The 14,374-nt window shown below is 37.7% G+C and overlaps 1 protein-coding gene across 1 annotated transcript in view; it reads left to right on the top strand.

Annotated features, from left to right (window-relative positions):
• GALNT13 (polypeptide N-acetylgalactosaminyltransferase 13) overlaps positions 1 to 4,794 on the top strand; it is a 417,763-nt gene extending 412,969 nt beyond the window's left edge. Inside the window, exon 13 of the mRNA XM_081141998.1 lies at positions 4,088 to 4,794. Coding sequence (XP_080998124.1) covers positions 4,088 to 4,228 — 141 coding nt within the window. The 3' untranslated portion in view covers positions 4,229 to 4,794. The remainder of the gene's footprint in view (positions 1 to 4,087) is intronic.
• Positions 4,795 to 14,374: the final 9,580 nt, after the last annotated feature.

Genomic DNA, 14,374 nt, shown 5'->3' with positions numbered 1-14,374 from the left:
AAGTAAAGCCAAGCCTTAGAGCTAAATCATCCCTAGATTTCCCCCCCGGCCTTAGCAGCAAAGGAGTGGAGCCAAGGACCATGACTGAAAACTGTGAGCTAGTCAACGGTTTGGAACACCCATGCTTACAAAATAAAGCTCGTAACGCTGACAGCATCCAGTTACTAGCATGAACACTGAGAATATCACCCTTTCTCTCCAAAATTTTCATCGTTCGACCTCTGGCTCTTCTCCAGAGTCTCAGTCCTGTCTTCATTTACTCCTGCCAAATACACGTGACACTGAAGCCACCTGAACGGATGTGGCTCACAGCTCCACGGACGCAATCATTGTGACGTGTGCTTTCCATTCTGACCCAGTACAAATTGTACGTTGTCGAGAATGATCGGTTGATTCCTGCCTTTGTACTTGGTTTTGTCATTATTCATTATTTTCTTTGTCAAACAGACCCACACCCTCCTTCATATAAACACCCAGGCCTGTCTCTCAGTAAGAACAGAAACTGATGGCTCCCAACAGCCCACTGTGGAAATATGTAAGGATAGCTCTTTGCAAAAGTGGCTACTAAGAAACTATACAAGAGCGGAAGTTTTTAGAAATATTTTTGAGAATCCTACTGATTACGTTCTCTAATAATTTTTGGAGGTTTGTGTTGCAGACTTCATTAATACTAGTTTAGTATTTTTGTTATTGAAATCTAGAAACTTCTTTAAAATGCGATTAAGAAAGATCTTTGTGTGCTATATTTCTCCAGAGTTGTTTTTCTTTTACTTCTTAGCAGCTCCGTAATTTGGGGTGTGCATATATTAAGTAGGGTCTAGTCTGTAATTAATTAATAGGTATTTTCTAGTTGTTTCTTTATTTCAAATACGTATGCATAAATAGGCTAACTCTGGCCATGACTATAAGACAATAGATTTTGCATTAGTGCTGAAAAAAAATCAATAAGAAAATTATCGTAGCTAAAAATGGATTTCGTTTGGAACATTGAAATTATTTAATTTTGTTCATTTTAATTCATATACTCTGATTGTGTGCAGATATAGCATATCCTTTCTGGACTTTATTACTTTAAGCTGAAATGTTAAGCAAATGCATTATTGAAGACTAAGATTATTGGTTAAATGATATAATTATAATAAACCTTTTTTAAAAAAATGTACCTTTTATCTCTTACTTGTATGATTTGTGAATATCTCCTCAGTAACCAATAAAATGAATCATTATCTAATTTAATTTTTAAAAATAACTGGTATAGAACTCTCGTAAAGAGTGCGATTAAGAACATGTCCTAGTTCTTTATCTTAATGCGTTTATTGTCTTGTAAATAAAGTATATTACATTTTTCAGTACCTTGCTATCAGAACACAGGGGAAGTTAGGGAGTTTTTCTCGTTCAGATGGAGCAGTTAAAGGCGGTTAGTAGAGGACACGGTGGGGCTTGGCATGCTCATGGCACAGCCGGGGACAGGTACAGAGAGGAGAGGGAACAAGGGTGTTGTTTAGACTAGAAATGCATCGGAGACACGGGCAGTGTACAGACGCATTGGGAAGCTGGAAAGGCCTGCACCTTTTGCACAGTGAGAACTTGTGTATAGAGCAATTTACATGTATTCTCTTAGTCTGTTTTTAAAGCCACCTTAAGCGGTAGATGGAGCTGCCAACAATGGGCCTCGTCTTCTCACACTTCACATGCCGTCTCCCGGGGCAGGGCAGGTTCTAGGGCGAACCCACAGCCTGTTTCTCAGCGGCATTTGCATGGCTTCCCCCAGCGGCCCACAGTGCTTATGGGAGCCGGCTTCTGTCCAGGAGAGCCCTGTGCAGGGGGGCGGGCGCCGCATCAGGTGGGCGAGGCAGCGACCTGGACTAACAGGGCCCAGTGCCTCGCAGGGGACAGTGTCTCTAATATCTCCACGGGCAGAGCTTCACGTAAACGAGTGGGACCTGCGAAACCTCAAGTCTGCACTTAGAGAAGCCCACAGGGTGGCTCCCTATCAGGTATTTGTAATGAAGTCGGTTAGATGCAGATACGGTTTATCAGTCAGAGGTCATTTTTACCATAAGCAATGTTGCCTAGAAACATAGTTGACATTTTACCCTTACCAGGTTGCCAAGGAATCACAGTTAAATAGTTGACTGAAAGTCAGATTTTTTAAGCAGAAAAAGAAAGGGCATTTATAAGTATTTGTATGTGTAACTGAGCATTTTCGGACGAAGAGTATGATTGCTCAGAATACTTTCAAAACTTGCCCAAGTTTTCACAGCCAGTAAGTGGGGGGAAGAAGGGTAGGAATTTACACTTAGGGCTGTGTGACCCTAAAATGTCTGCTATTTTTACTGCACGACATTAAAATTGAGAGAGTTTTGTTTGGTTGCTTATCTTTCCAGTTGTGGTTTTTGACTACTAATGAATCCCTTCAAAGAAAATATTTATACGTTTTTAGAAAGAACAACACTAATATTTTTAAAGTATCCCTATTTATGTAGTTGACAACACATATTCATTTTGATCCTTAAAGTCATATGCTTTTTTTTTTTTTTTAAAAAAAGGATCTAATAGAAACAAACAAAGGTAAGTAGCATTTTTGAAAAAGGGCATCTATACACAAAGGGCCTCAGGTATGTAACAACAGTGAAGAATATTTTGTTGATTTTTAACTAAAACTTGCTAGAAAAAATTGTTTGTTTTGTGTTGAATTTTTTTTTAAGTTGGTTGTTGGTCCATAAGCCAACAACATGATTTCTGGCTTCCTAAGCATGTATCAAGTACCTTCTTGCCTATCTTTGGCCATTTTTTCCTCCATTCTTTTGTATCGATAGCTTGATTCTGTGTATTAAAGGAGCAACAGCAAGGGCCTCAGTCTTGGACTCTTCACATCTGATGACCTTGCTCTACTATTTCCTGCTTGTTGTCTATTAAGCTCCCTCCACCGCAAGCCTATTTTCCATTCCATCTTTTCTCAGGACACTTCAGGGTGTTCGCAGGCTTAATCCAAACAAATTACTACTGTCTGGGCAGTGTTTCTCCACCATTTTTATTGCATTTTTTTCATCCAACTTTCGATTGTAATATCATGAGCCAAAATAGATAGTCTACCTTTAATTTTGGTGATTTCAAACAAGATACACCTGCAAATCGCCTCATGGGTTCAGACGCTCCTCCTCAGGTTGGGAACTTTTTTATGTACTATGGTTCTAGGCATTGCCCATGAAGCTGAGCAAAAATGTGCATGATGTGTGTGCATCAATTAGTATAAGGCATGTGGACTTAAAATGTATATCTGTAAAGTCCACAATATGTAATGTCAGAATGTAAATGTGAACTCAAAAGAGAAGATGTGCAATGACTGGCTAACATGATGCAGTTTTTGGAATTACATTTCAACATTTGGGTACTGAGAGGATGCTTATTAATGAATATTGTTATTATGAAAAAAATTAAATATAGATATAAATTTTAAAATGTATGTCCATCACATCCCTGTTTTAATTTGGTTTTAATTTTTTTAAAGATTCTCAGAAATGCAAACCAAATGATGGTAAGCGTACTATCGAGTAAGACAGATCTTTGCTGTGATAATCACTAATACAATGAATTTGTCAGTCACGGATACTATGGCCTGTTTGGTATTTGGAAATGGGAAGATCTCTAGCAGTTTTCTCATTTGGGTCACAGCTGTGACATCTCTTTGCATGTTTACCAAATGGTTACTGAATAACACATGCCGAAGAAAACTCAGCTTTAGTGAAAGCTTGTTAATATTTACAGCCCTCCGCTAAACTCGGAGCTCACAAATGGGCTTTTTTGCAAAGGAGCCTGAGTTCTTGGCAATGCACAATGCATGTTGGCTAATTTCTTTAACCATCTGCAAATAAAGGTGTATTAGACAATGATGAAACCGTGGCCATGAAAGCTGTGTAATAATTAATTCAGAGCCACCTGCGCACAGTTCCTTTTATAAACGTATCATAGTGCTTATACTAAAAAGAAAAATCATAAAGGTTTTTTGAAAGGGCAGATTTAATCTGATGTGCTAGTGAAGTTAGAGATTAAATATGTTGCGCTGATTATTGGTTATCTTTTGCAGAGACTCACCTTGAGACATGTTAACAGTAACCAATGTCTTGATGAGCCTTCGGAAGACGACAAAATGGTGCCTACGATGCAGGACTGCAGTGGCAGCCGGTCCCAACAGTGGCTGCTAAGGAACATGACTCTGGGGGCATGAAGACTGCTTCCCCCGAGCCATTCAAGTGTCTACACTTTTGTTTTTCCATTATTTCAATTAAGGAAAAATATTAACTTTGCTGAATTGAAAGTTTTAAAATCCTTTTAGTATTCTAAAACACAGTTGTTTATAATTCATTTTTAGGAATGTTTGCTTATTTCCCTACGAAAATTTGTATCTGATCAAAAGCACATAAAAAATATAAATAACAGCAAACTGTTATTAAACATCTGAAGAACTAAAAAAAAAAGTGTTTGCTTTAAAAAAATATTTATTGCACTCATGTCACAGGATTAGTTGGGGGGGGCGGTATTTTTATCTTTTATTTTCATAGTGATTGAAAGAAAGATAATGTAAATGCCTTATGAAATAGTATCATTTTATAAACTCACTCTGTTTCTACTGGACCTTCATGGAAACATGTTGAATTTCTATGTCAACAGCACACCACACATTGAATTATTTCTGAGCAATGAATTCATCGTACAAAGTTCCACGTTTTGTACCAGAAAAAAAAAAAAAAATTAGATATTGACTTATAGAGTGCTTATAAAAGCATCACATTTAAACAAAAAAAGAGAAGAATTTGAAAATTCAATTTAAAGGACATGAAATCAGAAGAAACAAAGTAGGTGTTGAAGTTAAACAGGCTGTGTTTAACAATCATATTGGTTCCAGAGTTGAAGCTGGGAACTCAGTCCTTAACCTCTGTCTTTGCCTCACGTAAACCATACAGTCCGCTTTCTCTTCCCTTTAGAGACTGACTTGTCTCTTACACTCTACAGAATTGTAAGTAAAAGGTGGAGAGTATTAGCCCTGATATTTAATTACCTTGCACTTAAAGATTTTAGTTAGGTCACTCTTACCATTTTAATTTATATTTTAAAAAATAATGCATTGCTATCAGAATTTCATTGCTATGCTAGAATATCTAAAGTTTTCATCACCAGGGGAATGAACTCAATACACATCCATGAAACTTTTATTTTAATTAAACTGTTAGATATCATTTGCCATAAGTTATGGCTCACGGAGCACAGTCATAATTAGACTGGCTCCACACATTCTTTTTCCATCTTCAAGTCCTTTGTGTTCAAAATGCATGAGCAGAAGACACAAAAAAGGAGAAAACTCTATCAGTGAGAATTGAGCTAATAACTTAGAGTATTTCACACCATTTAAAATGTACTCGCCTGGCCAGGTGTGGCTCAGTGGTTAAGCATCAACCTAGGATCCAGGAGGTCACAGTTGGATTCCTGGTCAGGGCACATGCCCGGGTTGCGGGCTTGATTCCCAGTCAGGGGCGTGCAGCAGGCAGCCGATCAACGACCCTCTCACCATTGATGTTTCTATCTCTCTCTCTCCTCCTTTCCCTTCCTCTCTCTGAAATCAATAAAGATATATTTTTTAAAAATAATAAATAAATAAAAATAAAATGCCCTTAAAGTTGTTCTACACATGTATTTTATTCATTAATAAATACATTCAGCAGCTAAGATAAATTTGGAGGAAGAAATGGAAGAAGTGTCCTCTAGAGTAGATGCTGTATCTTTGGGTTTCATCTTTTCTAAAAAAGCTCTGTCTGTTAGGCTATAAGCAAATTCTCTCTCTCTCTCTCTCTCTCTCTCTCTCTCTCTCTCTCTCTCTCTCACACACACACACACACACACACATACATTGCTTTATAATGAAAAGGAAGGCCAGTAAAATCTTGTATGACTTTTCCTGCTAGCATTAGCATTATTTCCTCTTTGTCTTGACACTGGTAGAACTCTCAGGAAGAATTCTATAACCTAGAGCATTTCAGATTTACTTAAAGTGTAGACCTCCCTCACCTCGAGGTCTCTGGGAATCCCCAAATCTCTTAAACTTATAAACAAAAGTTTGAGTGTTTCTTTTTAGCAGCAGTAGGGAATCCGTTGTTTACAGGAAATGTCTTAGGAAGCTGTGACACCCCAGAGCTAGCGAACTTCTGCCTTAGGTTGATAGTGGACTCACAAGTCAACTGAGGATCCTTTTTTTCTCCCCTGTTCCTCTTGTCCTGACTAAATTAGGGTAGAATATCCCTGCACATTTATCCTTAAACCTAAAAAGCTGAAACACTCAAGGACTCTTTAGTACAATCTGTTCTACTTATTATGGATTTGTCAGTCAAATGCATATGTAATCTAGAAAATGGTCAAAGACATTTTTTTTTTTTAACGGCTACTCTAGCAAAACTGAATTTGACACATTTCAGCAGCATTTTAAGTATATGAAAGCTCATTACGGTCATAGCAAAAATACAAGAGAAATGAAAACTGCACAAGTTTCATGCCAGAGAAGAATTTTCAAAGGATCCTCAGATGGTGTGAGCATATGTTATTAGAGTGTCTAACAAACAAAAAATGACATAAAATATTATACAACGCCAAAAACTAGAAAGCAATGACTAATTCAATTTTCTATTCAAAAATATTTATTGTATTCAGTACAAAAAATTAAAATCATGATTGGATTCCCATCCAATTCATGTGTATTCAATGCATTCATCTTATACTTTATTATTTTTGGAGCCAGACTAATAGATATTTCAAATGACTTCAAACTTCCTCTTCTGAGGTCACACCCCATTGCAATCAATGACAACTCCAATCCTCCAGAAGCTCAGATCAAAAACCTAGTCAGTTTTGACTCCTCTCTTTCTCTCTCAACTTCCATCTAATCCATCAGAAATTGCCTTGATTCTAAACCAACCACATCTTCTGTGTCACTACCTCTAACCTTTTTAACTGCAGCATGCTTATAATTTGGTTCCCTAATTTCCTAGCCCTTGCTCCTAAATAGCCTTTTCTCAGTACAGTGGCCGCAGTGAACTTATTCAGCATAAATTTGATTGTCACTTCTCTGCTCACAACCCTCCAATGACTTCTCATGTCTCCCCAAACTTACAGTGGTCTTCACAGTCCTTCATGAAGGACACCCAGTGGGCACACATGCCCCCCACACTCCCATTTCTGAGCACTTACTCCACTCTGGCTGCCAAGCAAGTTTCTGCCTTTCTTAAGGTTTTATTTCCTTTCTCCACAGAGCTCTCCCACTCACCTTCTTTAAGGCTTTACTCAAATTTTATCTCATTAGTAAGGCAGACCTTTCTCCCTCCTGCCCTTCCTACCCCCATACATTGTGACAAACCATACATTTGAGTCTTTATTTTCTGCCTACCCTTCCATTAGACCGCCAACATCACCATCGCACACCCTAGAATGTCAGGTTTTTCCACTGTGTTATCCCCGGTATCTAGTAGAGCTCTTGGCATGTAAGTCTTCTTCAGATATTTTTTTAATTAACTGAAAAAAATGTGTGTTAAAGTTGCTAGGTGCTACTGTATCCTATCTTTTTTGCACAGTATTTCAAATTTCAAAATAAAGTCTAGTGATCTATTTAGGGAGGAGGTACATAACTGTTTCCAAATGATAAATTTCTTCCTAATATTCTTCAAATGAAAGATTGGGCTATAGTTTGTTCACTATGATAGTATATCCTGCCTTATGGAAACGAAATATGTGACATTTTATAAACATGCTGCTACATTATTTAAGTTGCTTCATTAAGATAAAAACTATTTTTATTTTTTGGTTGTGTTTAATGGCCACTTGATGGCATAAATAAGATTTTTACTTTTAGAGGGGAGACGTATCATTTTCTTAAAAATCATATATATTTTTATGGTTTCACAGGAGCTATTACTAAATTTATTTTCTAAGTGCAAGTCTGAACAATTGTAGAAACTTTTTAAAAACTTTACAGATGATTTGTTCTTAGTTTCTCTGCTTATAGATAGTAAGACTGAGACCCAGATGTGTAATTACGCTTGCCCCAAATCGTACAGCTGTAAGCACGGATGTCAGGACTCATCATTGTCAATATGACCTAACACCACCTTCAATTACAATGCACTCAAAAGTATAGCAGAATGGGCACAATCGTGAGGGAAAAATGTCTTTATTAGGCATTTTGTAATAATTACATTGATTCTTTAGAACTTTTAACTTCTCTTCCTTAGATATTATCTTAGAGACAATTCACTTCGGAAATTTTACTTCTCACTACTGTTCATACTTATATAAAATTAGTTCTATAAAATACTACCACACTCAATAAATAAAGACCTGCAAAAAAAAAGAAATTAACAGGAAACCGCCTGATCACAGAGCATTCTGTCGTTGCTGGGCAAATAGTGTTTCAGATCAGCAAAGCCTCTCCAGCAGTAAACAGGGAGCATGCTCTCCCTTCACTTCCATTTCCTTAGGATACCGTTCAACTTAAAAGTAAGATTGGCCTACAGCTGTCACTGAGAATTAAACCCTATATTACTGTGAACACTGGGTAGGTTCTAGATTATTCAGCTTAAAAGACTGCAGGGTAATCAGCAGAGATTTCCAGGCTTCCCAGTGGAGCTCAGTAGATTCTAGCAAATAGAGCCTGTAAATTCAGTCTTTCTCTGGTGCTTAGAAACCTGGTGTGGCTCAGTTGACTGGATCCTCCTCTCGTGCACAGAAGGGTTGGATTCTGGCCAGAGCCCATGCCCGGGTTCGAATCCTGTTCAGGATGTATGCTGGAGGCAACTGACCTGTGTTTCTCTCTTTCCCTCTCCCGTTCTCTCTAAAATCAATAAAAAAATGAAAACAAAGAAAAATGACTCCAATAAACCAACAGGAACGATTTTAATTTTAATTTTATTTTTTGTTGAGAGCATAGTACAAATTGACTCAATAAACCTCAAAATATTGGCTACCTCTTACACTGTTTTCATCACTTGAGAAATGATGATCTTATCTGATCGCCACCAGGCCACTTGTATCTCATTTGTAGATGCGACACCTAGTCCCAGAGCAAGCAAACTTGTATGCATTCTTAAATTATAAAGTATGCTAACTTAATAAATAGGAAAAATTTGAGAAATTCAAGATCTGAAAGGATGTGTCATCATCCACAAGCTGTCTTTCTGCATAGCTGATATCTGCAAATTCTGAATAAATTTCCAAATAAGTTGGGTAGCAAAAATTCAATTAAGGCTTAAGGCAGCTTATGTTTCAGGATTTAGCCTCTAACCACCATTTTCCTCCAATATGTCAAAATATGTAATAGTCTTCTGTACAGGACATGAACAGATCTGGTGTGACTACATCATGGCCAAACTGCTATTAAATATAAGCTATTGTGTGAATTTAAGAAGTTGAATGAACACAAGCAATGTGTTTTAAATAGTTTGTGTAAATTGGTGCCCAACTTTTGCTTCATATTTTTCAATAAATTCTAAAGGCAGTTTTCATTGTATTTGCTTTAAAAAACCCTCTAAAATACTAGCGATGCAGGGCAGCTTTTTCGTTAACTATTTTTAAAACATAATGATACTCATTTCATCATTATGTGAAGTTATCCTTATGTTTTTGTTTTTAAGTAGGGAGAACAAATCACTTAATATTCTGTTTTTAATGAGTTAAAATGAGGATAGGGAATTAGATGAGTAAGGCTATCTCTATAATGGTTAAGAAATGAGATTTTTATCATGCTTTTAGTTGGGTGTAGAAATGAATGTAAGCTGTTGCTTGGTTTCAGTTGTACTTTCAGCTAAAAATAGCACAAGCAGAAAAAAAAAGACTTGATGATATGATTTTTATTTTTTTATTTTTGGTCAATGCAGCCACAAAGAAAAGGGAATAATTCCAAAAATGTTTTAGATCTATGCTTGATGCACAGTCTTTTAACATTTATAAAAGCAGATTGTGCATAAGAAATTGCACATTTTAAATATTGTCAGCATTACTAAATGGTAGAATTGTTCTTTTGCTACAAATTTAAATATTTATACATTTTTGTAGAATTAAAATATATCAATTTAGTTTTCCTTTGCTATATGTTGTTTTTTAAAAAAAAAAATTGTTAGCATTTCAAACAGATAAACAATTTCAACATTTTATGCTTATGCTACATTTTGTAGGTTATTTAAATAAATAATTAAGTGCCTATGGATATCCCTTAGCAGTAAGAAAATAATTGTGATCCCTGTGCAATTCTGATACCAAAATATATAAAATAGGAACATTAAAATGTGCATAATTCTAAAGAATTTATTATTTAATTTATTTTTGTTCTAAAATGATTTGATTGAGTTTTATCTTTCTGTATTATAAAAATGACTTAAAATAGAAAAGCTAGATGCTTAATATTATATGGTGAACCTTATTTTTCAGAATTCTATGAATCATATCCAATCCCTTGATTCTGGTGCTGCAGTCCTGGCAGAGTCCCCACAGCAGTGATTCGCCAGGGTCAATCCAGCAGCCCTATTCACGCACAGAACCAAGAGAGAAGATGATAAAAGATCCTTCTGCTTGCTGAGTGGAAAGGAAGGAGGGGGAAATAAGTGAGAGAGGGAAGGACATGCTGATATTATCTAGTTTCATAATTTTATTCCGAAGAAAACTCACCTAAAATATTCTATTCTGCACACATGATTCTGAAGCTCACTGGTTTGCAAACACCGTGAATACCTCATTGATTTTTCCAAACTTTTACTATAACTGTCAGTAAAAGACATTGTCTCCATTTTATGCCTTCCACACAAAAAGTCCCTCTGTGGATTCCCGTGACCATGCATGACTCACTCCATGTCACCCTGCTTCTTCCCCTGCTATGTTCTTTTGGGTTACTCTTGTCCAGGACCACAGCCTTGCATTTCAAGTGTTAATCAGGTTAATCTAATAAACCAGCTTCACCTCCCTCAGATCTGGAGAGACTTCTAACTGACGCTGTTTTGCTTTTCTTCATCACCTGGTAGGGGGGAAAAACCAACAGCGAACTCTCGTGCCAAACAACTGTACTCTCAAGACTCCTCCTGGGCTGCTGAGCCATTTGGTGGCCTCCCTGCTGACTAACCCTTTTATGATATAATGACTCCTTTTTCCCCACATGACAGAGGATATTAATTACCAGTCTCAACTTCTATCAGAAAGAGTTGGCAGCTAGAGTGCTGATTGAATGTCTGCTGACAAATCTCTTCACCAATTTTGTGGAGTGGAAACCTAGACAAACATGCAAACATCTGTTTCACAGTTATTTTCTATTGATGAGAGACATGAACTTAGTGCAGTAAGCACCCTTCATCTACCACTTGACAACTTACGTAAGGCAGAGCCTAAGAAATCGGCATTGTCTAAACAACTGAGGTCAGGATTGAAAATATCCTTCACAAAGATTTATGGCACCCGAGCTTTCTGCTCCTGAGCTCCCTGCCTGATTTCTCTGTGTATATTTGCAACTTTTTGGCCTTTAAAGGATGGAATGGAGTTAAGTTGCGTATATAAAAGCACTTCCTCTAATTATAGGGACCAATGTGAGTGATGAATCCATTTTTCTCACATACTCTGGTTTTCTTTGGCAGATTTAGAAATATTTGACGCAGCAGATGATCTCCTCCTTTAGACAGGCTTTCTTCACCTCACTGGTCAATTGATTTCAGTTTCCTTTCTAGGCTCTCCTTCTTTTTCCCATCTCTTAGTGTTGGAGTGTTCCAGGGTGCCATCCTTAGTCATCTTCTCTATTTACTCACTCCTTTGCTGATCTCATCCTTGGATTTTCATACCGCCTGCATCCTGCTCACCACCAAACTTCTCTCCCCCAGGTCAGAAAGTTTGTAAGTGCAGCTGACATCTCCACCTGGATGACTAATAGACATCTCAAAGAATGTCCAAGACTGAACTCCTCACCTTATTCTACAAACCTGATCAATTCAAAGCGATTTTTCATCTCAGTTGATGGCAACTACATCCTGCTACTTGCTCAGTCTAAAAATCTTATTGTCCTTGACCCCTCTTTCTCCATTAGAAAATCATATTGATTTCACTTTTACAACATTTCCTGAATTTGACTACTTCTTAACACCTCCGTTGCTACCACCATGGTCTGAATCACCATCTGAATTACTTATACCCTGTTGCCTCCAAGGTCTATTATCAATAGAGAGCCAGAATGATGCTATAGAATATAACCCAGATGCATCTGGGCTCAAAACCTTCCAGTGGCTTCCTGTTTTGTATAGAGCAGAAGGCTATGTCTGTACAAGAGCCCCGCATGATCTGGCCCCTCTTAAATTTCTGACCTCCAAGCCCACAATGCCACCACTTGTTCATTTGATTTCAATCACTCTACTTGCTACTTCTTTGAACAAGCTAGTCATGGCCTTGGTTTAGGGCATCTGTCGGGAATACTTGTTCCTAGATATCCACAAGCTAACTCCCTCACCTTGATTACAACTTACATTCTCAAGGGGATCCCTAATCTACCCTTTTTAATACTGTAGACAAACTTCCACATCTAATTGCGATACACCCGTCCGTATAACCCTGCTCTACTTTTTTGTTCCATAGTGCTTATCACCTGCAAATGTATTATCAAATTCACCTATTTATTGTTTTTAATGCACGCTTACTTACTGCCTCTTTCTCTCCACTCTCCACCCACCACTTGAATATAAAATACCAAAAAGCAGAGATCTTGATTTCATTGTGATAATGCGTGTATCTAGAACAATGCCTGGCACACATTAGGCTCCCAATAAATACTCTTTGAGGGCAAAATGAGTTTCCATTTTTCTCTCCTCTCTACTGGTGTGCTATATTCTATGCCTGGGGTGAGAGGGAGGGAAAGAGAGAAACACTTTAAGATTTTCCTTGTTCATTTTGTGTTTATGTATTTTACATCCTCTTGAATTTTTAAATGTCTTCCTCCTAAAAGAATTACACTTTCACTTCAAAAGTATACATTTTTAAGTTAATAGATGTATTTGGAACTTGAGACAACTCCATAATTACATGAGTATTAGATTTATTAAATTTGATATGGCCTAGATGGGCATTTTCCTCTAATAGAAACGTGGTATTTTAAGATAGGATAATGGAATGTTAGCATGACAAGGCAGCCAGGAATGTGGTCAACCTCTGAATTTCAAAATAACATTTGCTATCACTAACTTTATTTGTAGAAATTTATTATAATTTCTCTGTAAGGATGTCACATTTAAAGAAAATATATAGTATAAATTTATAAATTCCAATTTTAGAAAATACTCAAAATTAAAATCTCCCTGCTGTATTCTTTATTAGGGCCACCATTTATGTGTACAAGTCTCTAGAGCTGGGTAGGTAGATGGGCTTCTCCCTCTTATATTTCTCAAATCTGAGGCGGTGTCAGCTGTACTCTGACATTCCCGTCTCTTCCATCCGTCACGGACGGACATGGGACACTCTAACCACCATATCAGTTTTGGCAAGAGGTGGAAGTGCAGGTTCTTGTTAGTTGCACTACAGGGGACAGATGCTGAAGACATAATGACAGTTGCTTGCACCTGACAGAAACCTCTTTCAGTACCAGTCAAGCAACAGAAGAGCTATTACTGCTTAGATTAACCACTGAGGTCAGTTTTATTCACCTTGAAATAGATCCTGACCTTTTAGTTCTATAATTAGAGTGTAGCGGGAAGAGCATAGGTTTTTGAAGCCAGATGGCTTATATTGCTGTGTCCTGTGGGCCCGTCCCAGCTGAGCTGGCAAGCCTCCCACTAGTGCTCATCAGCCCACGTGCCCACCTAGGGCACACCTCAAAGGGCACTTGGGAGGGTTGGCAATAGTTCAGGTCAATGTTGTGCCCCTTGAACGAGATATACGCTACATAAGGGTAGTTTTCTACTGTGTCTGCATGTTCGCTGTTGATTCCTCCATCTAGAACAGCTGACACAAGGATGCTTTTGATGGATAAGAAATGTCCAGACATTTTGTGTTTACCTTTCCCCCCTATGTATGGAAACTGGCTTCTCTTTTACACCACAAGCAGACTGAAAGCCCTGTGTTTATCCCCATGGGCCCACAATCAGTGGAGAAGGGTTTGAACTAGAGCACCCTGAGGCTGCTACATTCTGGAACTTAGGAACTTTATGTAAGAAGCTCTTCAGGTCAGCTTTTCTGAAAAGTAGTGCCTTAGATTTGCAAAAGTAAGCCCAGAATGCAAACATCTTTGGCCATCCCTCAGTAGCTACCATACTGAAATGCAGACCTCGGTTCATGATAAGCTCTACTGAGATTCAATTCTGAGTTTTACAGATAAATA

The sequence above is a fragment of the Miniopterus schreibersii genome (assembly GCF_964146895.1).
Source record: "Miniopterus schreibersii genome assembly, chromosome: 7".
NCBI lineage: Eukaryota > Metazoa > Chordata > Mammalia > Chiroptera > Miniopteridae > Miniopterus > Miniopterus schreibersii.
The sequence above is the reverse complement of the archived record's forward strand: the minus strand, read 5'-3'. Positions and strand labels throughout refer to the sequence as shown.